Here is a 24,386-nt window from a genome sequence, read left to right on the forward strand (position 1 = left end):
TTTTGATCTTTACTGTTACAGGTTTTTGCCTTTTCTTCTCCCAAGGTGAAAATATCTTTACAGTTTTTACTTGCTGCAAAAACCATTCCCAAATGATGAGAAAACCTTTATAATTTGGTGAGCCTGTTTCTTGCTGTATCTCTGTGGACAGAAAAACACCTAGATAAAGAATTTCTACATAATAGTGTCACATATACTTTCTTCTCTTTTTGGCCTCCCCATGATAGAGGACTGTTGCAATGGCATTTCTAAAAGATAGATGAACATTATTATTTTTAATGACAATAAAGAATTTCATTAATTTACTTACATGTTATTGTAAGTCCATGAACAATACAGACATAGTATTTGGGGTTTGCTGTGGTTTGTCATTCTCAATAGTTATGGATTTTTCCATTGTAGTATAATATCCTTTTTAGTTTTAAGATTATTTATTTATTTATTTATTTGACAGAGAGATAAATCACAAGTAGGCAGAGAGGCAGGCGGGGTGGTGGTGGGGGGAGGTAAGCAGGCTCCCTGCTGAGCAGAGAGCCCAATGTGGGGCTCGATCCAGGACCCTGGGATCATGACCTTGAGCTGAATGAAGGCAGAGGCTTTAACCTACTAAGCCACCCAGGTGCCCTTTTGTAGATTATTATCTTTAAATTGATACTGTTAAACATTTAGGTTTTGTCTTTCACATATTTATAAAAAATTATTTTTTTCTCTCAGTATGTTTGTAAAGAATAGAACTACAGTAGTCTTCCTGTATCTGGGCTTCTGCTTCCCATGGTTCCAGTTACCCATGGCAACAACCATGGTTGAGAAGCAGAGGACCCTCCTCCTCCTGACATTGTCAGGAGGTCAGTAGTAGCTTAAAAACTGAGTCACTCACCTCACCTCTTCTCATCACGTAGGCCTTTTATCAAATTACATCATCATGGGAAGGGTGATCTCGCACAGACCACATTCACATGACTGTTATTACGGTATATTGCTATAATTTTTCTATTTTCTTAGTAGTTATTACTGTTAATCTCCTACTAAGCCTAACTTATGAGGTAAGCTTCATCATAGGTAGATATGCCTAGGTAAAAACGTAGTGTATATAGGACTGAGGACTTTCTGCTGTTTCAGGCGTCCACTGGGGCCTTGGAACAGAATCCACTGTGGGTAAGGAGAGCCAACTGTAGCTTGTCACCTGGGAGTAAGCTAATCGCCAGCAAGTTTCCGTTATTACTGTATTCGGTAGTGTGTGGGATGCCCCTTGCCCGTAAACCTAGCTGCTGCTGGATATTATGTGAATTTATTGTGTTTGCAAAGTAAATAATTTCTTCAAAATATATTTTACTATATGTGCTGGCCCCTTCTTTTTAGATATGTGATTTAGATTTGTGACAACCTAAAATTTAAAATTTACTTCTTAAAAGTTTCCATTTTCCCATGATTTGTTTTCTTGCTTTTCTTCTGTATAACATGACTTTCAGTGTCCTTTGATTCCTTGTGGAGTGATGTCTGGATGTTAACGTCGCACTTTGGTATACATTTCTGGGGTATTTTTACCGAAGTTTTAATAAGTTATGCATAATGCATATGTATGTCTCCTGTTCTGTTGTATTCTTTTGATATTTTATTTTTTCAAGATTTATTTATTTATTTATTTGACAGAGATTTACAAGTAGGCGGAGAGGCAGGCAGAGAGAGAGGAGGAAGCAGGCTCCCCGCTGAGCAGAGAGCCCGATGCGGGGCTCGATCCCAGGACCCTGGGATCAAGACCTGAGCAAAGGCAGAGGCTTTAACCCACTGAGCCACCCAGGCGCTCCTTGATTATTTATTGTTTGGATCTTTTGTTTTCTTAAGAAAGTGTGGGAGAAGAAAAGTGAGACTCACAGCTAAAGCAGACGTAGCCCTGGAGGCCATTTGAGGATCGTAGTTTTGCCCCGTTGGGGCTGTCCCCAGAGCAAGACACAGGCCCTGAGTAGTCGTGGGGACCCGGAAGTCTGTAGCTCTTTCTTCTGCCTCTTGGCTCTTTGGCTGAAGCAGGCCCTGAAAACAGAGAGGAACCCCACCCTGTGTGGGTCTAAGGATAGGCAGCCTCGTAATGTCAGGGCTTTCTTAGGGAGAACAGAGGGAAGATCAGAGAGGCTTTCTACCTGCTTTCCAGAAACTCTTACTGAATATTTTTCAGCCTGAAAGTGATAGGCTAAAATCAGGGTATTTGAATTTTTTTCCATAGTTTTTTTTTTTTTTTCTTTTTTGACCTAATTTTATATTCAAACATATATCAATGCAAACTGGCAAGTTATATTTCAGTGTTAATGAAGTAGAAGCAGGCCCATTTTGGTCTTTTTAAATTCTACAAGAAGCTTTAAAAAATAATCCAATATCTATCTAAGGTGCCTGGGTGGCTCAATCAGTTAAGTATCTGCCTTTGGCTCATGTCATGATCTCAGGGTCCTCGGCTTGAGCCCCACATCGGGTTTCCTGCTTGGTGGGAAATAATCTTCTCCATCTCCCTCTGCCCCTTCCCCTGCTTGTCCTTTCCCTCTCTCTGTCACATAAATAAATAAAATCTTTTAAAAATGTAACCCAATACCTAAATACTACTACTGTAAAAATTTAACTAACACAAAGTTTATAAAATAGTTAAAAGCCACATTCATCAACAACCTCTGACAACAATTACTACTAATAATTTGTTGTGTTGCTTTTTAGATGTTTTCAGGTATATGTATACGTAATGCATTGAGTGTATTCAAGGAAATCTAAAATTCATGTATACATACACACATGTATATGTGAACATACTCTATATATTTAGTATTTAATATATGTATGTTGAGTATACATACTGATTGAATATCCATAGCCTGCAACTTGCTTTTTAAAACTTAATGAATCTTAGATTACCATATGGCCAGAAATATCTGTGAGAAGGTTGCAGGAGTAGTTCAAGGCCATGATGACTGACCGGAGAGCCCTGAGGCGGGGTGCATGCAGACAGGTTATAACTCGGAAGCTACTCAGATGTGAAACGGAGGCCATATGGCACTTATTTTCCTTTGTCTACAGTTCTTGTATTGCGGATTGTGATTTTTAGTAACATTAGATTAAAATTGATAAAAATAATTTCACTTGGCTTCAGATGCATTACACATTGGTCCGTTGACTGGTCCAACATCTGTGTATCAAGGTGTGCTCAGAACACACCCCATGCTGGGCTGCTGGTATCATGCCTGTGGCTCCAGGCAGAACGGTGGTAAGGGAGCCCTCTTGGCTCTCCTGGTTCTTAGTACTGGATAATTAAGCAAAAATGATTTGTCTCATGTAGGCTGCACTGTGGTCCCAGGGGCCACATTTAGGTTCATGTGGACCCATCCCTACATGTGGCTGAAATCTTTCACTTTTCATTTTGCTGCAGATTTTATTTTATTGTTTTATTTTTAACTTTTTTTTTTTTTAAAGATTTTATTTATTTATTTGACAGAGAGAGAGATCACAAATAGGCAGAGAGGCAGGCAGAGGGCGGGGGGAAGCCGGCTCCCCGCTGAGCAGAGAGCTGGACGCAGGACTCCATCCTAGGACCCTGAGATCATGACCTGAGCCGAAGGCAGAGGCTTTAACCCACTGAGCCACCCAGGTGCCCTTATTGCTTTTTTCCCCCCCCAAAGGTTTTATTTATTTATTTATTTGACAGAGAGAGACACAACAAGAGAGGGAACACAAGCAGGGTCGGGGTGGGGGAGTGGGAGAGGGAGAGGTAGTCTTCCTGCCGAGCATGGAGCCCACTACTAGGCTCCATCCCAAGGTCCTGGGATCATGACCTGAGGCAAAGGCAGACAGTTAATGACTGAGTGACTCAGGTGCCCTCATTTTATTGTTTGATGTTCATTTGCACCGCTTTCCAACACACAGTCAAAAGACACATTATGACCATTATGTTAATGACATGAGTACCTCAGATTTGCATATAGCTTTACTGCTAAAGAGGTCCCATGATTTGGCTTAGAAGCCATGAAGGAAGGACACCCCCCCACCCCACCCCACGTTCATGTTTACAAAAGCCTAGAAAAAGCCAGCAGACACAGGGGGGCAGCAGTGTAATCCTGTTTGCCTGGGAGCTTGGGGCTTGCTTCTTACCCATCTCTCCCTCTGGGAGAAATCACGGAGGCTCTGCCCAGCTGTAAAATGCTATCTCAGTGGGTGCCCTTTCCTTCAGTCAGACTTCGTTTTGTCCTTCGTAGTGGTGTTCGCGAAGCATCAGCAACAAAAGAGCTCCTCCTGCCTCAGTTAACGGGTCTGATTTCCTGCTCTGCTGCATGGTGTCCTGCGTGCCTCCTGCTCACAGAGATGGTCTCCCTCTCGGTGCAGAAGGTGTCGCATGAGATAGGCAAGCTGTCACTTTTGATATGCTCTGCAGAGGCTAGATTTTCAAAACAACATGGTTATGAAAATGACTGTTCTTCTCGAAGGCTCGTTTGTTTTCCTTTTTGGGGGGGACAAGTTCCTTACTTGAAGCCGTTGATGATGTCCGGGTCTGAGTCTGTAAGAACACTGATTTCTGCCAGACATTTCCCTTGGCCTAGGGGGATCGCTGAGCCCGTGTCTTTGCTTATGACGCGTGGCCGAGGCTCCTGCTGCCGTGTCCCCTTGCCATGCCAGCATTTGCACACTGGGTGGCAGTTTGGACTCCAGAACATGACCAAAGCAGAGAGAGAGAGAGAGAGAGAGGGAACTGAGACACATAGCTTTTTACTTCTCTTCTCCGATTTCAGTCTCTCTGTTCCTGTGATTCCAAGACGGGAGACGAGCCTCCTAGTCTCCGACCTCTTTATTTTTATTTTGATTCTTGCTAAATCCACGAATCGTGATTTAGTCGTCGTCATGTTGGACGCAGTGACGAGAGCTGGCTGAAAACCTGTGGAAGGAGAAAGGAGAAGGCCGGCGTGGAGAGCATCCCACGGCGCATGGCGGGGTTTATCTGAGCAGGAGCGTAGGATCGAAGACACGTGACGACCAGCGAGTAGGGTGGCACTGGGCCTCTGCTCAGCTGGCGGTGCGGAGAGGTCCTGATGGTGGCAGGCGACGGCAGGTGGTGTGGTCGGCACTTTCTAAATGTCACGTGCCCTCACAGTAGCCCCGGGGGCAGGGACCATTATGACTTTTATGTTTTCCTGAACAGGAAGCTGAAACTAGGGGCTTATGTAATTTGCTCCTGGTCACAGAGCCGGTAGATGATGGGGCGGGGATTTGAACCCCCTCTGTCTGAGCCAAGAAACAGTTCTTAACCACCGTGCCACAGGCCTCAGTAGAGAGCTGTGTTTTGTTGCTAGTGATGGGCGAGGAGACAGTCACAACATGCCTGTTTTCAGGTTACACTTATGAGGTCTCTGAGTGGAGGAAGTCTCTGGCCAGAGAGGTGGGACATCATGGCCATCACCGAGAGAGCACTGTCCGAGGAGCACTGATCAAAAGGAGACTGAGATGCAGTGGGAGATCATCTTAGAACTGCCCCCACCTTCCTCTTTATCATCGGTGTACATCGTATATTCACTCCTGTAACTGTTTAGCAGTTGTGGACTGTGAGCTCCGGGAGGGTGGGAATTGGACCCATATGTTCCCGGCTATAAACCCAGGGTCTAGCACTCCCAGCACACAGTAGGTCCTCAGTGCCTATTTCTGGAACTTATGAATGAAAAGAGATTGAAAAACTGGACAGGAAGTGGTTGGGAAATGAATGAAGGGTGGGAGTTGAAAAGGTTTTAGAGGACTTTTGGTCTCTCCTTCTCTTCCGGTGGTGGAAGCCGAGTCTCAACGACTGTTGCTAACTGAGCACCTAATGTAAGCACACTGCAAGTCCGCTCACGTCATCTGCTTGGGGGCAGCTCCAGGAGGCTGCCCGACACGCCTCTTTTCTGACCGCCACTGAAGTGCGGTTGTACAAGCTCCCTCTTGAGGGGTGCCTGGGTGTCTCAGTCAGTTGAGCAATGGACTCTTGGTTTTGACTCAGGTTGTGGTCTCAAGGTCCTGGGATCAAGCCCCAGGTTGAGCCCCACGTCTGGCTCTGTGCTCAGTGGGGAGTCGCGCTCTCTCTAAATAAACAGATTAAAAAAGAAGTCTTTAAAATGTCCATCTTTGGGGTGCCTGGGTGGCTCAGTGGATTAAGCCGCTGCCTTCGGCTCGGGTCATGATCTCAGGTCCTGGGATCGAGCCCCGCATCGGGCTCTTTGCTCAGCGGGAGCCTGCTTCTCTCTCTCTCTCTCTGCCTGACTCTCCACCGACTTGTGATCTCTCTCTCTGTCAAATAAATAAATAAAATCTTAAAATGTCCATCTTTGGGGCGCCTGGGTGGCTCTGTGGGTTAAGCCTCTGCCTACGGCTCAGGTCATGATCCCAGGGTCCCGGGATTGAGTCTCGCACCAGGCTCTCTGCTCAGCAGGGGGCCTGCTTCTCTGTCTACCCCCCCCCCCCACCTCTCTCCCTCCTTGTGATCTCTGTCAAATAAATAAATAAAACCTAAAAAAAAGTTTTTTTAGAAGTCTGTCTTTAATGACCTCTGCAGGGGCCTATGAGAGATGCTGGCAGAATAGCCCCTTGCGGGTGAGGTGGTCTTGGCTGGGTTACGTGCTGGTAACCGGCCCACACTTACACTCCTCTAGGGACGGCCCTGCCAGGCATGCGGTAAGGAATGTAATGGTCCCAGCACCGACGGGAGCAGATCACAAATACGGGTGTGATGCCAGTCTTGGTTCGTGCTACCTGTCGGGCAGAAAGCGACATAGGGTGATGTGGTGGGGAGCGCCAGGCTTCTTTAGGTTGGGGTCCCGCCTGTCTGATGAGATGACATTTCAACTGAGGTCTGAGTACACGGAGTCTTGAAGGCCAGCGTAAGATGCTTTGGTTTTATTCTAGCAGGATGGGGAGCCCATTGGAAGGTTGGAAGTGAAGGACCCCAGGTCAGAACTATAGTATAGCCTATAAGTTTTAACATTCTTTTTATAACCAGCTTATGCTAACTAAGAAACTGTGGCCAGCTGACCATAGATAAGGGAGTCGGCAAGCAGCATAACAGGATAACGAGTAGCAAAACTCTGTGTTTAACCCAGCTGTTTCTGGCTTCTGTATAATAATGCTTCTAATGCTTTGCTAAGAAATGAAAAATTGCTTAAACCCTCGCTCGCTGTGTAATCAAATAAAGTTATACCCTTCCCCTGTTAAGAATTTCCCCTACTACTAAGTAAAATTGATAAGGGTTATCTCCCGTACCAAGGCCGGAGACGTGCGGTTCAGCACGTATACAGATAAAGGTTAGAAACGTGCAATTCAACACGTGCCCTCTACTGTACACTACCTGAACGGTGACTGGCCAGAATGTATGGTTGATTTTAAAGGATTGGCTACCTGTGTGTAGGCCTTACTGTAATGCTTTGAAATTACTGGCTAGAAAAGTGAGGGTTCTGATGTAATGGACTGTAAAATTCTATATTAAGTCACTCCCGAAACAGATCAGGGCTCTCAGACACTGACCCATCCCTCGCGGATTTCGTGGTCAAGTGTCCCTGGGAGTCCGAGCATGCCCGAATAAAATCCTCTTGCTTATTGCATCCAGTGGTCTGTGCATGCGTCCTTGGGTGCGGGTCCTCTAGGGTCTTTCAGAAGAAGATGGAAAGGTACAGTGAGATGTATCTATAACACGGCAGTATATGGAGGAGAGGTCTGTTAGCGGGCCAGCGGATGCAGGAAGCCCAGCTCAGGGACGGTGGCCATGGTCCGGGAGGCAGGTGGTGGGGCCGGGACCGGGCTGGTGGCTGTAAGGGTGGAGAGACGACACAGACTTTAGATTTATCCTGGAGATGGAGTCTACAGGGCTAGCTAATGGGTTCACGTGAGGAGTGAAAGAGTGAAATTAAGGGTAAATCCTAGAGTTTTGGCTCAAGCTTGTGGTACTTGTTCTGACGGGAGGATAAGGAAGAGCTTACTTGTGGCAAAAACTCAAGAGTTCTGTTTTGGACCTGTTACCTTGGAGACATGAGGAGACGTTTAAGGTGAAACTTGAAAGATGAATGGAATCTCACTGAGAATGGGAAGGAAGGAAGGACATTCTGGAAGGAGCAGCGTGGGCTGAGGGAGTCCGTACGTAGCAGAGGAGGGAAAGACAGCTCACCAGTCTGTGTGGCTGGTGCACATCCGAGACGAGACGAGTGGAAAGATGATTTCCTGATGAAAGAGATAATGCGCTCTTTATGCCCTTTAATTCTTATTAGAGCCTGAGCATTTGTACCGAGTGGAATAAGTAGGAAGACATCACTCCGTCACGTTTGACAATGTCAGGTGTTCATCCCATGGGTGTGCCAGAAATACACCCCATCAGAGTTCTCAGAATCAAATGGCTAAGCCGTCTCACTGACTCTGGTTTCCTTTTTAGCGGTGCTCTGCGCGGGGGCCACTCTCGGTCTGAGCCTCTCGTGGAGCACCTGCTGTGTAGACAAGGAGGGTTCCGCCAGTAGCCGTCCTTCAGTGCGGTGACTCTCAGTCCTCCTAGACCTGAGATCTTCTTTCGGGAGCTCGTGGTTTGTGGCATCCCTTTGCTGTACTGAGATACGATTCATGGTTAATATAACCAGCTCATACACATCGCGGCCAATGGTATACTATCTCACTGCAGCAAAGGAGAAATAAAAGGAAAATGGTTGAAAATAATACACTGGTATTGATACCTGAACATTGAGCGTAAGGAGGTATTTAGACGTGGCATGATTTTCACAATGCCAGTTGCGTCTCAGTAAAGAGCTGAACACAGCCGGGTACAGTTGATTCTTAGTTTACATGGTAGCTGCTTTCCTGAAAATTCAGTGTATGTTAAGATCGTACAAAGCAAGTGCGCCGTGTTCCTATGTAACTGTGAGGTTCCAGGCTCGGCCAATTACAAAACAGCTTCTCACCTGAAAGAATGTTATGATGTTAGAATGTTGTGTAGGAGCGTCTTGAACATTGCAGGACATCTTAACATGCAAATTTTTGGAAATGTCCCTATGGCTGGTACCAGCCCTGCTAAGAACCACAGCTTTGGCTGTTCTATGGACCACGGGGATGCTGGTACCTCTGTGTCAGAGGTCACATTGACCTCCACCCTCCCATGCCCCCAGTCTACCAGTAACGTTTGCGTGAATGGGGCATTGTCTACCTTGTTTCTGTTCTATCCCTAGGGCTTGTCCCAAGATGTGTACTTAGAAAACATTGTTGCAGGAAAGGGTGGGTGGATGCACTGATGGATGGACAGATGGATGGATGGATGGATGAAAACAGATTTTTCTCTTTGTTCTGTTTTGCGGAGCAATCCTTTCATTCTTTTCTTGTTCTATGACGTGGGAAGGCTTTTAAAAATGATCCATGAGATAAGAAGTAGTAGAAGTCTCTGCTACTCCACCTCTTGAATAACAGGTGCTTTGATCAAAATGTCTATTTTTAGCTGAGTGCCATCTGAGCTGTCACCTGTCTGAGCTTTTGTTTTGTTAGACCTGGGAATGTAGATCATTTTGAGAATGTAAATCTAGTTATGGCTCTTCTCCTTTCTTTCTAGTGTGGGAGGAGTTGGCCTGCTATGAAGAAAACACACGGGATTTCCTTTTCCCTGAACCCAAGCTGACACCTTCACTCCCTGGGATGTGCCGGGAGGTGCTCATGAAGACGATCGAGGGGTTTCCAGTAAGTGGTTCACGCCCAGCTGGACTTCAGTGGGGAGAGACTCTTGGGACTTGGACATCTTATTTCTGATAGGACTTGTTCTTTTTTTTTTAAATTTTTTATTTTTTATAAACATATATTTTTATCCCCAGGGGTACAGGTCTGTGAATCGCCAGGTTTGCACACTTCACAGCACTCACCAAAGCACATACCCTCCCAATGTCCATAACCCCACCCCCTTCTCCCAACCCCCCTCCCCCCAGCAACCCTCAGTTTGTTTTGTGAGATTAAGAGTCACTTATGGTTTGTCTCCCTCCCAATCTGATAGGGCTTGTTCTTGGGCAGATCACGCCATCTCAGTTGGTACTCCTAGTGGCCCCATTTAGATGCCCCATTCAAAACCCAAATTATATGGATTCCCACTGCTGATCTGAGAGGTGGGGGTGTCTTAACCTATCAGGCCAAATCATTGCCTGTTCATACTGTCACTTCCTTCTAAAGATGCTTTCCCCCCTCTTCCTAATGCAGATTAACGGAAAGACTTGATGTTTCTGTAGTGATAATGGAAGCAAATAGAGTTGTAAGAGTAACAACCCTGCCTCTCATTTCTTTTGAGCTTTCCTCTGGTATGTCTTTTGTTTTTGTTTTTTTTAAAGATTTTATTTATTTATTTCACAGAGAGAGATCACAAGTAGGCAGAGAGGCAGGCGAGGAGGGGGGTGGAAGCAGGCTCCCTGCTGAGCAGAGAACCCGATGTGGGGCTTGATCCCAGGACCCTGGGATCACAACCTGAGTTGAAGGCAGAGGCTTTAACCCACTGAGCCACCCAGGCGCCCCTCCTCTGGTATGTTATTTTCCTCGTGATAGCTCTCCTGTCAGCCAAGGCAGATGTCAGAGTCTCCACTTAAGGGAAGGGAGAGGGACAGAGGCTCACAGTGAGACTATGGAAGGATCTTGAATGACACAGCAGTTATTCCCAAGGCAGTCTGTTTTGGGGGCATTACCTGAACCCAAACTCAGCATATTCATTTTGGTGATCTCTCTGGTGGTTTCTAACCCCACAGCAGCTCTGACAGTTTCCTCAACCTTTATGTTACTCAGAGGGCCTCTGTTGGAAGGGTCACAGCTTTATGAATTTAAAAAGCCTATTTAATACTCACCCCTGCTCTTACTCCCCCATGAATCACTGTCGTTATGATCTCATAAAATGTCATTGCCTCCTGTTTTGTTGAGAGTATGGTGCTGAATACGTAACATAAAGGACCCTTGTTTCTGTGATGTCTGTGGTGACAGAACTTCTAATATTTCAAGCAGCAAACATTCATCCAAAGTTCTCCTCCTCCGAACTGCTAATGAGCATAACTTTTAAACCCTCCATAATCATGATGGTTTGGTGAAGATCACAGACACCATTTCCCCCCTCAGAGATACTCTCTTTATCTGTCACTTATATCCGTAGTACTTGTGAGAATGCTTGCTTTGTTATTTAGAGCTATTGGTATACTGCTCTTCCGAAGCTACAAGGATAAAAACCGGTGCCTATCACGTGGGGGTTACTCTTCATATTAACTGTGGTTTGCCTGAGTCTTCTATTAAGTCAAAGCCATCTGCAAACACGGGGCTGGTATCCAGCTGGGTATCAAGACGAGGAGAAACACACGGTCTTATCTTCTCCCAAATGTCATCTCTGTTTAACTTTGTGAGCACAAGTAGGAAGAAAAACGTAGAGGAAGTTGTGTTTAGTTACTCATAAACGCAGAGAAAGGGCTTGAAAACTGCTGGGAAAGATCCTCATGCATTAGGGGTAAAGTATCAGTAAAGTTAATGAAACTATGTTTAAAAACAATTTGGAAAAAGATAGAGAAGCTCAGTTTTTCTTGAATGTTCTAGAAGGCAAAACAAAACCAGTTGGCATAGTTTTAATGAGGGCTGACCTTCGCTGAGCGCTCACTCGATGCCAGGAACCGTGCTGGGTTTGATACATGACTTACCTTGTTCGGTCCTCTTTAACCCTGCAAGGTGGCTGCCGTTCTTTTCTGGTTTCGTGGCTGGGGAAGCTGGCGCAGGGAGTTGAAGTAATGTGCTCGAAGCCTCCCGGAGAGGGATATTGTGCTAGCCTGTCGGACTTCAAAGTCAGCACGCTTGGTCGCAGCGAGAGGCTGATTCTCTCACATTTCTGTCAGCCCAGTGTCCACTTTCTCTTCATCAAAATTGTAGAACGTGAGTGTGGATTATGTGTGCCGGTCAGGCAAATCATTCAGTTGTTTTCTCTTATTATTTCATTAAAAATTAGACTTGTTTCCTCCATAGAGGTGTGACTTTTTCTTTGTATTTCCACATTTCATTTTATTTCGCTTGATACCTTGACAGCTTTTTCTCCTTCCTTTCCTTGGCAAGGTCAAGAATTTTTTTGTTGTTGTTTTGCTTTGTTTGGGCTTTTTGCATAATTGGATTTTTTTGTAAACTGAGCTTTTTGACCAACGTGGGGCTTGAACTCATGACCCCAAGATCAAGAGTCGCATGCTCTACCAACTGAGCCAGCCAGGAGCCCCCCAAATTTTCTTTTTCTTTTTTTTTTTTTTAAAGATTTTATTTATTTGACAGAGAGAGAGAGAGAGAGAGATCACAAGTAGGCAGAGAGGCAGGCAGAGAGAGAGAGGGGGAAGCAGGCTCCCCACCAAGCAGAGAGCCCGGTGTAGGGCTTGATCCCAGGACCCTGGGATCATGACCTGAGCTGAAGGCAGAGGCTTAACCCACTGAGCCACGCAGGTGCCCCAAGAATTTTCTTTTTTAATATAATTTGTTTTCTTGTGAGGTGAAGACTGACTTTGTAAAGTACGCAGAAAGAATATTATTATTTCTTAATTATTCACTTGTAGCTAATCATTTCATTTTCCCTTTGGTGTTGGAATTCTTGAAAAATTGTACTGTGAAATCTGTTTGTTGACCTAACCATTATCACCTTCCTCCTGTTGCTAAGGAAACTGGACAAGAGAGAACCTGTAAATTTCAGCTCTAAACTATTAAGCTAAAATCAGTACTGCTGTGAAAAAGGAAGTACATTCCTCCTTACTGTCTGTAAGTCACTGTCAGGGGTCGAGGTTCTAGGAGGTGAACAGGAATGTGTTACAGGGTGTGGACTCCTGGCAGGTAGGGCACCCTCTTCCTCCTCTCCAGGCGACGTGGAGCAGGGGCCCGAAGGCCGGCTAGACAGCCACAGGTGCAGAAGTTAAGGCTGGACCCCGACTGCCTGGGTTCCGTCCCAGTTTTGCTGCTCAGTGACTGTGACTTTGGGTAAACTACTTAGTCTCTGTGTACCTTAGTTTTCTTACCTATAAAATGGGCTGATACTAGTCCTTCCCCCATCGGGTTAAATGAGGGTTAAATCTATGTACAGGGTTTAGCGTGCTGTCTGAAGTACAGGCAAGTACACGATGTGAGCGGTCACAGTTGGTCATGCTGTCATTTCAGGGGTTAGCACGGCCTCCCTGCGAGGCCATGAGACAGCGGCACAAGTCGGTGCCTCACGTGGTGACTTGTTCAGGGTCGGACAGCCCCTTAGCCCAGCCACTGGTCTGTTCTTCTTCAGGGGACTAGAAGTTTTGCCTTTTATGGAAGGTCATGTAAGTGGAATCTTAGTCTACCACCCTTTGAGACTGGCTTGTTTCACTTTGAAAAACGCCATTGCGAGCCGCCCATGTGATGGTGTGTGTCAGTAGTCTCTTCTTCATTACCGTTGACCGTGTGTCTGTGTGTGTCCCTGTGCGCCTGTGTGTGTCTGTGTGCGCCTGTGTGCACCTGTGTCTGTATGTCTGTGTGCGCCTGTGTGCGTCTGTGTCCGTCTGTGTGCACGTGTGTATGTCTGTGTGCATCTGTGTGTGTCTGTGTGCATCTGTGTATGTCTGTGTGCGCCTGTGTGCTTCTGTGTGCACCCGTGTGCACCTGTGTGTGTCTGTGTGTGCCTGTGTGAGTCAGTGTGCGCGTGCACATTATTCAGCGTGGTACCCATCAGACGGGAGTGCCGATCAATGAAACAAAACGGAGAGTTTGGGAATAGAGCTAATGAACATAAATATTTGGTACAATACAAAGCACGTTTTTCAAAGCAAGCAGGTGGGGAAGGAGGACCTCTGGGTATCGCTCCTCCCAGATAATGTCACTCAATCCTACGGGTCAGCGCATTAAAGAGAGTAGCTAATGGCATGAACGCTGGAGCCAGAGCTCCTGGGTCCAGCGCCCAGCCCCCAGCCCGGCGTCACGGGCGGTCAGCTGACTGACTGACTCATCCACAGAGTCCGGATTCTGGAGCGCCACCTCGCGGGGTGGTTGGGACGCACCGATGGGTCCTTCTATGCAGAGCACTTTAGGTCAAGGCCTGGCGCAGATTGCAGGTTACACAGGGCGTAGCTCTTCTCATTATGCTTATGTTTTATTTTTCCGTTTTATTGATGTATAATCAACCAATAAATATTGTATACACTTAAGGGATACAACTTGATATTTTGATACACAATGTGAAATAATTGCCACATCAAGCTAATTAACTTATCCATCACTTATTACTCATTTAGCCTTTTCTTTCTTTTCCTTCCTTCCTTCCTTTCTTCCTCCCCCTTCTTCTTTTTATTTCTTTCTCCCTTTTCTTTCTTTTTTCTTTCTTTTCTCTCTGTCTCTTGTTCTCTCTCCTTTTCCTTCCTTCCTTCCTGTCCCGAGGATACATAAGATCCACCCTCGTAGAAAATTTCAAATTTACAGTGTAGTATTGTTAACGATGGTCACCTTGCTGCACATCAGCTAGACCTGTAGAACTCAGTCATCTTGCACAACTAACTGAGACTTTGTGCCCTCAACCACCACCTCCCCATCACCCCCATCCTCCAGCCCCTACTGGGAACAGGATTCTCCTCTCTGCTTCGATGAGTGTGACTGTTTTAGATCCCACACATAAGTCAGGCACACCGTATTTGCCTCTCTGGATCTGGCTTATTCCACTTAGTATGATGTTCTCTAGATTATTCTATGTGGTCATAAAAGTTGGGATTTCCTTCTTTTTAAAGGCTGAATAGTATTTCATCATGTATATATTTGTTATGTATATATTGTAGGTAATATGTGTGGATTATGCCAACCGCACAAAAAAGTAATTAAGTGCTTACATGCTTTCAAGTTAGAGGGTGTGGGCCCAAAATCTATTTCCAATAATTTTATTTGCTTCTTTTATGCTGTTTTATTTTTAGGGCATTGCTCCCAAAATAGAGTTTTCTACAAGGACAGCCATCAGAGAACGTGTGTTTCTGCAAAGAAACAGATTTCCTGTAAGTATAACCAAGAACCCAGTGATAGAACTGTCAGGAATTTTCTCCACAGACTTAAAGAATTTCAGCCCACCAAGTTTCAATGTAACTGGATGAATAGAAACCTGGAGATTTATTGCTGGGTTTGAATTTCCATATTCAAATTATTTGTTCCGCCCTATCACATTTGACCGAGTGCTTTTGACAGGTGTTCATCATGGTCTTGTTGGTGGAAGAGATGCAAAAGCTAAAATCACAAGTTTGATGTAAGGCGGCTGCTTAGCTTTCTTGTTACTGTTACATGACTTCTGCCCTTGATCTTTTGAATAATAGCATCCGTTAGTTCTTTTCCTGAGGCCGCAGCACAGAGCTGTATTGGTGGGCTGTCTTTGGCGATCACGAAGGGCCTTGGGGCATCCTTGAGCACTCTTCATTTCTCTGTCATGCTGACTGCTTTCGGTGTTTCTTTTTACCTTATTGTACATAATTTTTAACCATTTAAAATATCTTCTAGAACAATATGGAAAATGAATGAATGTACTTTGTAAAGCTTCTTCAGGGGCTTTGCTTTTCATCCCAAATGTTGCCTGGATGTCCTGGAAAATCCTTGAAAGTGTAGACTATGGGTTAAGGCCTACTGAATGCAGAGGGTCACTGCTCTGTGCAAAGCCATCAGTCCTCTGGGTGTCACAACTCAGGAGGCCAGTGATTAATTCTGGAAGGCATTGGCTGTTTTTAATTAAAAAAAAATTTTTTTTAATTTATTTTTTAGAAAGAGAGAGCATGAGCAGGAGGGGCAGAGGGAAGAGGGAGAGAGAATCCCAAGCAAACTCTGAGCACAGAGCTGGATGTAGGCTTGATCTCATGACTCTGAAATCACAACCAGAGTTGGATGCTAAGTGACTGAGCTACCCCGGTGCCCCCACGTTGGCTGTTTTTTAGTTTTTCCCTATTTACCCACTATTTTCTCCAATCTGATATGGGTGCACAGTGATTTTTATTGTTTATTTTTTAAAAAGATTATTTATTTATTTACTTATTTGACAGACAGAGATCACAAGTAGGCAGAAAAGCAGACAGAGAAAGAGAGGAGGAAGCAGGCTCCCTGATGAGCTGAGAGCCGGATGCGGGGCTGGATCCCAGGATCCCAGGATTGTGACCTGAGCTGAAGGCAGAGACTAACTCACTGAGCCACCCAGGCACCCCACACAGTGATTTTTTTTTTAGTCTGTCTCTCTTTTATACTCTGCCATTTTAATATTGTTTTGGTCTCTTAATATTGGTCTTCCAGTAAGTCTTAACTTTTTAAGGTAGTACCTCTTATTGTTTTTTCCCTTGTAACAGAAGTATTTAGTTTAGAACACCAGAAAATGCAGATAAGCAAACCAGACAAAATAAAAATAAAAATTGCCTGTCATCCTTATTATGCAGAGATGAGCATGACTCATTTCTTTGAGTATATTCTTCTGTACACACACACACACACACACGCACACACACGCACACACACACACACACACATACACATTATTTTAATGTTAATAGATCGGGATCATGCAATACTGCATATGATTTTGCATTTTTCCTTTTTCACTTAGTACTCCACAAACATGTTTCTAACAATCTTTTTGTTGTTGTTTAAAGATTTTATTTACTTATTTATTTGACAGAGAGAGAAAACACAAGCCGCAAGAGTGGCAGGCAGAGGGAGAAGCGGGCTTTCTGCCGAGCAAGGAGCCCAATGCAGGGCTCAGTCCCAGGACCCTGGGATCATGACCTGAGCCAAAGGCAGACGCTTAATGACTAAGCCACCTGGCGCCCCTAACATCCTTTAAAAAAAAAAATTATTTATTTTAGAGAGAGAGCACGAGGAGGGGGAGGGGCAGTAGAAGATGGAGACAATCTCAAGCCGAATCCACACTGTGCATGGAGCGTGATGTGGGGCTCGATCTCATGACCCTGAGATCATGACTTGAGCAGAAACCAAAAATCAGATGCTTAACTGACTGAGCCACCCAGGTGCCCCATGTCTCACATCCTTAAGTATCTTAGGCCATGCAGTTTTTCACAGCTTCATAATTGGTCGTTGTATGGACGTACCATGATTTGGCCAATGGTTTTCTTGTTGGGTTCTTCACTGATGGAGTAGTCAGAGTCTGGTCAGGAAGCAAAACCACACCTGTTCTTTTAGTAAAAAGATCTAATTAATTTTTTTTTAAAGGCCAAACAGGGATTAAAGGACTGAAGGACGGAGGGTAAAAGGGGACACGAAGTGACAGACATAGTCACTCGAGGAAGCGGCTTCCATCCCTAGGGCTGAGGGACGAGAGGAAGAGGTGGGGTCATTAAGCTCCTAGGAGCCCGAGGGAGAGACCCCACACAGCTGGGACCAGAGCTGCGGGGTGGGGCTGCTTGCCCGGGTGCTTCCTCAGGGGTTCCGAGGGGGGCTCTGAGGGGTGGGACTGGGACCTCTTGGAGGGACAGTGCTCGCTGCTGGTGCCTCTGGAGCGTGGAGGGAGGGTCCGGCGGGGCAGGACTCAAAGCTCTGAGCAGGGGACTCTGGCCGCCTGGTGCTGGTAGATCTGAGCGGGGCGCCCTGAGGCCGGGTCTGGGGTTATTGGGGCGAAAACTAGACACTGGCCCTGCGTGCGTCTCTCACGGTGCAGCCCCGTGACGGAGTCGAAGGCAGAGCTCAGGGCGGGAGTCCTGGCTTCCTCCTCCCGTTTGCGGCTTCCCTCGGGCGCCCCCTGGTGGTGGAGCCTCTGCGGAACCGCGGGCCGAGCGGAAGGGTTTGCCCCTATCCCAAAGCTGAGTACCAGCCACGTGGGTTTGGAGCAGAGAGGAAATTGCTTACGAGGATCAATGATTGCTCTCTCTCTCTCTCTCTTTTTGATTTCTCATTTTTTGAATGGTTATAAGAATGTCTGTACCTGGGGCGCCTGGGTGGCTCAGTCGGTTAAATGTCCGCCTTCAGCTCAGGTCATGATCTTACCGTCCTGGGATCAAGTCCCTCATGGGGCTCCGGAAGGGACATCTGCTTCTCCCTCTCCCTTTGCCCCTGCCCTGTCCTCTCTCTTTCTCAAAAAAAAAAAAAAAAAAAAGAATGTAGCTATGCACATACATAGTCATTTCCTTACAATGAATTCCTTGACGTGAAACTGCTAGGCCGGAATGTATGCCCGATTCAGCCCCTCCCCCCAATAAATCATCTATCTGTGATGAGGGAGGGGTGTCTGATACCTTCCACCTTCCTCCTAATGCAAAAACTTTTCACTGTTTGAAATATATGATGCCAGCCTAGTAAGTGATGTTAAGCTGAGCTAAAGAAAAACTAAGGAGAGAACACCCTTTCTTAGTTCACGTTTGGCAAATCTGAGATGTTCAGTCTTCTTCCTGAGTTAGACAAAATTCCATTCAATACAGTTCTGTCCTGATTGAATTTTTCTTCTTCTTTTCTCCCATTTTCCATTTTTATTTTTATTTTTTAAAAAGGTTTAGTTTATTTATTTGACAGAGAGAGATCACAAGGAGGCAGAGAGGCAGGCAGAGAGAAGAAGGGGGAAGCAGGCTCCCCGCTGAGCAGAGAGCCTGATGCGGGGCTCGATCCAGGACCCCGGGACCATGACCTGAGCCGAAGGCAGGGGCTTTAACCACGGAGCCACCAGGCGCCCCCCATTTTCCATTTTTAAAAACAGCATTTCTTGTTTTTGTTCCAGCAAGAAAGATATAATAACTCAGGAAGGCCTTTATCTGCAACAGATGGACCCAAACTCCCCTTAAATAATACGAAGAGGAAGCCAAAGGACACTGATCTCAGCAGATCGCCCCGGAGCGTGCAAACCCGCGCCCCCTCTCCCGTTTCGGCCCGACGCTGCTTTCACCACCAGCCCGCTCAGCTGAACCTTGGACATAACATCAGGCTCTCCGGGGGGAGCAAACCTCCATTTGTAGTGAGACACGTGAGCCTTAACTTATTTTTCAGAGTCTGGAAAGGTAAAGGTGCGAATGAGGAGAAAACCCAGAAAGGCTGGGCCGTAAGAACCCGTGGGTGTTACCAAATAAAGGGGGAATTCTTTTTTTTGAACTGGAAACATTTTATTGTTTTTTAATTTATATTTTTAATGTGTTTTTTATTATGTTCAATTAACCAACACATAGTACATCGTCAGTTTTTGACGTACTGTTCCACATTTCATTAGTGGCGTGTAACACCCCGTGCTCGTCACCACACGCGCCCTCCTTCATACCCACCGCCCCGTCACCCCGTGTTCCCACCCCTTCCCTTCTGCAACCTCTGTTTGGTTTCCAGAGTCACGGCTTGTCTCCCTCTCTGATTCCTTCCCCTTCAGGGTTCCCTCCCTTCCCCTGCGATCCCCCCACTGTTCCTTATGTTCCACAGATGAGTAATTGTCTTTGTCTGCTTGATTTACTTCACTTAGCATAACCCCCTCCAGCTCCATCCAAGTTGATGCAAAAGATGGGCATTCATCCTTTCTGATGGCTGAGTAATATTCCCTTGTATATATGAACCACGTCTTGATCCATTCATCTATTCATTTTTTTTTTTAAGATTTTATTTTATTTATTTGACAGAGAGAGATCACAAGTAGGCAGAGAGGCAGGCAGAGAGAAGAAGGGGGAAGCAGGCTCCCCACTGAGCAGAGAGCCCGATGCCGGGCTCGATCCAGGACCCTGGGATCATGACCTGAGCCGAAGGCAGGGGCTTTAACCACTGAGCCACCAGGCGCCCCCCATTTTCCATTTTTAAAAACAGCATTTCTTGTTTTTGTTCCAGCAAGAAAGATATAATAACTCAGGAAGGCCTTTATCTGCAACAGATGGACCCAAACTCCCCTTAAATAATACGAAGAGGAAGCCAAAGGACACTAATCTCAACAGATTGCCCCAAAGCGTGCAAACCCGTGCCCCCTCTCCCGTTTCCGCCCGACGCTGCTTTCACGACCAGCCTGCTCAGCTGAACCTTGGAAATAACATCAGGCTCTCCGGGGGAAGCAAACCTCCATTTGTAGTGAGACACGTGAGCCTTAACTTATTTTTCAGAGTCTGGAAAGGTAAAGGTGCGAATGAGGAGAAAACCCAGAAAGGCTGGGCCGTAAGAACACGTGGGTGTTACCAAATAAAGGGGGAATTCTTTTTTTTGAACTGGAAACATTTTATTGTTTTTTAATTTATATTTTTAATGTGTTTTTTATGATGTTCAATTAACCAACACATAGTACATCGTCAGTTTTTGACGTACTGTTCCACATTTCATTAGTGGCGTGTAACACCCCGTGCTCGTCACCACACGCGCCCTCCTTCATACCCACCGCCCCGTCACCCCGTGTTCCCACCCCTTCCCTTCTGCAACCTCTGTTTGGTTTCCAGAGTCACGGCTTGTCTCCCTCTCTGATTCCTTCCCCTTCAGGGTTCCCTCCCTTCCCCTGCGATCCCCTCACCGTTCCTTATGTTCCACAGATGAGTAATTGTCTTTGTCTGCTTGATTTACTTCACTTAGCATAACCCCCTCCAGCTCCATCCAAGTTGATGCAAAAGATGGGCATTCATCCTTTCTGATGGCTGAGTAATATTCCCTTGTACATATGAACCACGTCTTGATCCATTCATCTATTCATTTTTTTTTTAAGATTTTATTTTATTTATTTGATAGAGAGAGATCACAAGTAGGCAGAGAGGCAGGCAGAGAGAAGGAGGAAGCAGGCTCCCGCTGAGCAGACTGGGATGCGGGACTCGATCCCAGGACCCTGAGATTATGACCTGAGCCGAAGGCAGCGGCTTAACCCACTGAGCCACCCAGGCACCCTCATCTGTTCATTTTTTTAAAAAAGATTGTATTTATTTACTTATTTGTCAGAGAGAGAGAGAGTAAGAGAGCACACAAGCATGGAGGAGGGGCAGAGACAGAAGCAGGCTCCCCGCTGAGCAGGAAGGCCAAGGTGGGACTTGATCTCAGGACCCCAGGATCATGACCTTGGCCAAAGGCAGACACTTAACTGACTGAGCTGCTCAGGTGCCCCTGAAGAGGGAATTCAAATTGGGGTGCCTGGGTGGCTCAGTGGGTTAAAATCTCTGCCTTCGGCTCGGGTTGTGATCTTGGGGTCCTGAAATCGAGCCCCGCATTGGGCTCTCTGCTCAGCGGGGGGCCTGCCTCCCCCTCTTTCTCTGCCTGCCTCTCTGCCTACTTGTGATCTCTATCTGTCAAATAAATAAAACCTTTAAAAAAAAAAAGAGGGAATTCAAATTAAATAATAACTATGATTAGCTGAAGTTCGTTGCCTAGAGTCATTATCAGGAAAGTCATCCAAAGGGATGCCTGAGTGGCTCAGTTGGTTAATCGTCTGCCTTTGGCTCAGGCCATGATCCCAGGGTCCTAGGATTGCGTCCCACATCAGGCTCCCTGGTCAGTGGGGAACCTGATTCTCCCTCTGCTTGCTGCTCCCCCTGTTCATTCTCTCTCCCTCTCCCTCTGACAAATAAATAAATAAATCTTAAAAAAAAAAAGAGTCATACAAAGATGTCTCATGTAGAGGACTTGCTCAGTACATATCAGTCATCCCTATTTTTAATTTTTGGAAATTATTAATAGAGTGTGATCGCTCCCTGTGACAACCTGCCGTATTTTTTTTTATCCAGAAGGATCAGCGGACTGGCAGGAGTAGAAGACACACATAACAAAGCCTGACGTGTGCTCTGTAGCAATAGAAAACGAAAGCTTCCTCAGTTTTAAAGAAAAGTGCTTGAGTTTTTAAAATGAGGTGGTTGTTCATTGGCAGGACACGCGTGTCTGCACGAAGTAGAGGCGATGGGCCTCCTCACAGCCCTCATTAATGCCGACGTAGATGTAGCCCCCAGGAAGCAGCCGGCACACGTCATCACACTAGCCTCCTGCCATTGTGTTGCCTGGGAGAGTAATGCAAAGTAGAAAAAAATGAAAAAAAAATTACCTATTGGCTCACTAGCATAAACAAAAAGTAAAAAATTTATTCAATTGAGTACATTTCCTTTCACTTTTTACAATTCCATAAGGTTTTTCCCCCACCCCAAAGCTGTAGTTCTACTGGATAGCCAGACGAGTTTCTCAATATATACATGGTTAATACGACATTTAAAAGCATCTCTTACATCACGTTCTGGTTAATGACTTATTCTCTGAGAGCTCTTATAACTCCGGTGACTAACTGTTGATATTATTGTCAAGTCGATAACTTGGCTTCAGATCCCCGCTGGTGGTGTTTGCGCGTGAGCATAAGATACAGAGCACAGATGTGACAGGGACAACGGTGTGCGGGGCTGGTTTGTAACAGAGGTTACTTGGCTAGAAACCATAGAACAGCTGTTTTCCTCCTGGTCTTGGGTAAAAATGGCAAAGTCTAACAACCAGTCTTTAAACACGGCTTTATAAAACTGTTGTTGAATTGAATTTATTGGGCAGTCTGCTTCATTCCGTTGGATTTTTGTGAGATACACTGTAGTTGATGCCCCTTGGGCTAAATAATCTTAAAATCTTGGTAGATGTCATAGTGTATAAAACTGGCTTAATATTTATTTTATTTAACAAATTCTCATACAGTCTCTACTGTGTACCATGCCCTTCTCTAAATGCTTTCTATGGATCCACTCTTATGTAGCTCGATTTCCTGATCATATGTGACATTTCTTCAAGTGGAAGCATTAAAATTTAGAGGGTCCTAATGGGAAGACTGGACATCCTAATCAATATATTTCTGAAAGTAGGATGAAGAAGAATGTTATAACTTGCTTGCTTGAAATTAAAAGATAGAAATAAACAAGATAAAAAAAATCCAGCAACTCTTTGTCATAAATATTTGGGAGGAGTCCCTATTTCAAGTCCCTATTTCAATCTGGCTTACAGATTGTCTTGTCCAATTCAGGAACATAAGATCACCTTCATTAAAATAATGTAGTTGCTACTCTTCTTTTTTTCAAGGTTCTAGACACTCACACTGGAAGGGCGTGTGGATGGCTGGAATACCAGCCAGTCATCATCCCTGGTCTCCAGGGGGGACCCCATCTCGGCCCACACTGCTCACTGTTGAGGACCATGAAACTCTGTCCTATTTTGAAATATTTTGAAATAAACTCCACTTGCTCTTTGCTGGGCTCGATCCTGAACCTGTGGTTACGCTAACATTTAGCCCATACCTTCATGTTGAAGCAAACTTCCCTTGTTGGGATAACATTGAACGTGCCTGGAGCCTGGGATTTAATTTGTTCCCGGTCTGTTTTTACCCACGTGGCCACATTTGAGGGGGAGAAGGGCACTGCAGGTAATGATGAGAGGGTAACACAAGCGATGGTGGGTTCAGATCGTATTTCTTCCCTTTCTTTCAGGTGGACAGTGCAAAGCCTTTTGGCGAGAATATTTCAGAGTATCAGTCCCGAAAGTCGAGAAGAAAACTTCAGTTTTCAAACTTGCCTTTTCCGGGGAGAAGAGGTACTCGAGTTTCTTGTTAATGCCCGTACATTCCCCAGTGGGAACAAATGCATCTGCCTTGGAAATCTTCTTTCGTTCTGGGCCATCCCGAGTTTCTCTGGAAACTCGAGGCCTGATTCTCAAGTCGAGTCCGGTGGTGGAGTTGGCAGGGCGGGAGCTCCCCTGGGGCAGAGCCGGAGGAGAAGCTGTCCCTTTCCCAGTTCCCCGAGCTGTGGCAGGAGCTCGCTCCCTGGCACGCCATCGCCTGCGAGCTCTGCGGCAGGTGCTCCCTGGCTGGGCCGGGCACGCGGGGGTCGGCTTGTCCTGGTGTGAACGCCCTCAGAGGCACCGCTGAGAGCTCACAGATGAGGCTTGGCATTTCTCCGGATGGGAAGGAGTGGGAGCTCGGGGAGAGATCAGGAGGCATAACCTCTGCTCCTTCCAGGTCAGGGAGGAGGGAACCAAGGCTGCCTGAAGCGGAGCTCAGTTAGGTAAAGGCAGGAAATCCCACCCGTGGAGGCGTCAGGACCCTTTTGCCTTCGTAAATATTATTGTTTATACAGGTTTTTTTGTTTTTATTTATACGGATGAAATCAATTAATAGTTTATATAGATGAGATCTATTAATATCTAGCATTTTAGAAATGGAAGCTGAGAAATTTGCAAAATACTGGACTACACAAGCACCCCTTCCGGTAGCCGTTCTGAGTGGTGATGTCAGGACGCCTCATGTAGCTTTTGGAAACTTCCATTGTACAGTTGTGAGAGAACGAGAAAAAGAGAAGTCCCGTCTTAGTGTTACTGGAACAGTCTTGACCTTGCAGAGCTCCTGAAAGTTCTTGGTGACCCCTGGGGAGATCTCTGGACACAAGATATGTTGAGAGTCACTGCGTAAGTGCATCTCTTGGTGGCATTGACCTTATGATTGAACCCCCCGCACCATATCAGCTCTGAAGGTCATGGTGGTGAGG

General features: G+C 45.8%; 1 protein-coding gene across 5 annotated transcripts in view; it reads left to right on the plus strand.

Moving 5' to 3' along the window:
• SPATA6L (spermatogenesis associated 6 like) overlaps positions 1-24,386 on the plus strand; it is a 52,148-nt gene that overhangs the window by 13,887 nt on the left and 13,875 nt on the right. For 4 of the 5 annotated variants that reach the window (XM_004766185.3, XM_004766184.3, XM_045065023.1 and 1 more), the window contains 4 exons: positions 9,563-9,687; positions 14,904-14,981; positions 18,677-18,919; positions 23,334-23,436. In XM_004766185.3, coding sequence (XP_004766242.1) covers positions 9,563-9,687; positions 14,904-14,981; positions 18,677-18,919; positions 23,334-23,436 — 549 coding nt within the window. Of the gene's footprint in view, positions 1-9,562; positions 9,688-14,903; positions 14,982-18,676; positions 18,920-19,755; positions 19,999-23,333; positions 23,437-24,386 lie in introns of all 5 variants that reach the window. The other variant, XM_045065025.1, reaches the window with a different exon arrangement.

This window comes from Mustela putorius, unplaced genomic scaffold (genome assembly GCF_011764305.1).
Source record: "Mustela putorius furo isolate JIRA1106 unplaced genomic scaffold, ASM1176430v1.1 tig00003854_pilon_pilon_pilon, whole genome shotgun sequence".
NCBI classification, from domain to species: domain Eukaryota; kingdom Metazoa; phylum Chordata; class Mammalia; order Carnivora; family Mustelidae; genus Mustela; species Mustela putorius.